This window comes from Trypanosoma theileri (assembly GCF_002087225.1).
Source record: "Trypanosoma theileri isolate Edinburgh chromosome Unknown TM35_Tth_30_V1, whole genome shotgun sequence".
NCBI classification, from domain to species: Eukaryota; Euglenozoa; class Kinetoplastea; order Trypanosomatida; family Trypanosomatidae; genus Trypanosoma; species Trypanosoma theileri.
Window position 1 is genome coordinate 264,944 of NW_021639872.1, and position 522 is coordinate 265,465.

Sequence of the window (522 nt, forward strand, 5' to 3'; positions counted from 1 at the left end):
TATTATTATTATTATTGTTATTATTGCTATTCATACTCTTGTTGGCGTTGTTGTTATTATTGATACTGTTGCCATTTTCAACTTTTGTGGTTCGAGCGGCGCCGGTGTTTGTACTTCCATCTTCACTGGTATTCCCAGCCGTATTATTGTTATTATTACTATTATTATTCCCAGCTGTATTGTTATTACTACTATTACTGCCGGGGGTTCCTGGTGGTTCAGCGGCTGTGAACATCATCGCCCGCATGAGATAATCCTCTGCTGAACTCGCACTGAGAAGACCACAGGCTTTATAGAAGACTTGAGTTTCAATATCGGCAATCTTGCGGAGTTCACGAACAAAATTCTCTTTTGTGGTGGCTGTACCAAATGCATTCATTTGACCAGACGCGAATTCCTCTTCAATCTCGCGGAGTTCCGCCTCTACGCTGTTGAACTCACTCTGGTTCATTTTTACGCCCACTATCTAGAAAAAGAATATAATAATAATAATAATAATAATAATAATAATAATAATAATAA

The 522-nt window shown here is 37.9% G+C and overlaps 1 protein-coding gene across 1 annotated transcript; it reads right to left on the bottom strand.

The window, feature by feature from the left end:
- Position 1: 1 nt before the first annotated feature.
- Positions 2 to 451, bottom strand: TM35_000301880 (uncharacterized protein; the record flags this gene model as incomplete). Its single annotated transcript, XM_029028511.1, has 1 exon — positions 2 to 451. A coding segment is annotated over one exon (450 nt), but the record flags the coding sequence as incomplete, so codon positions are not given.
- Between the last annotated feature and the right edge of the window lie 71 nt (positions 452 to 522).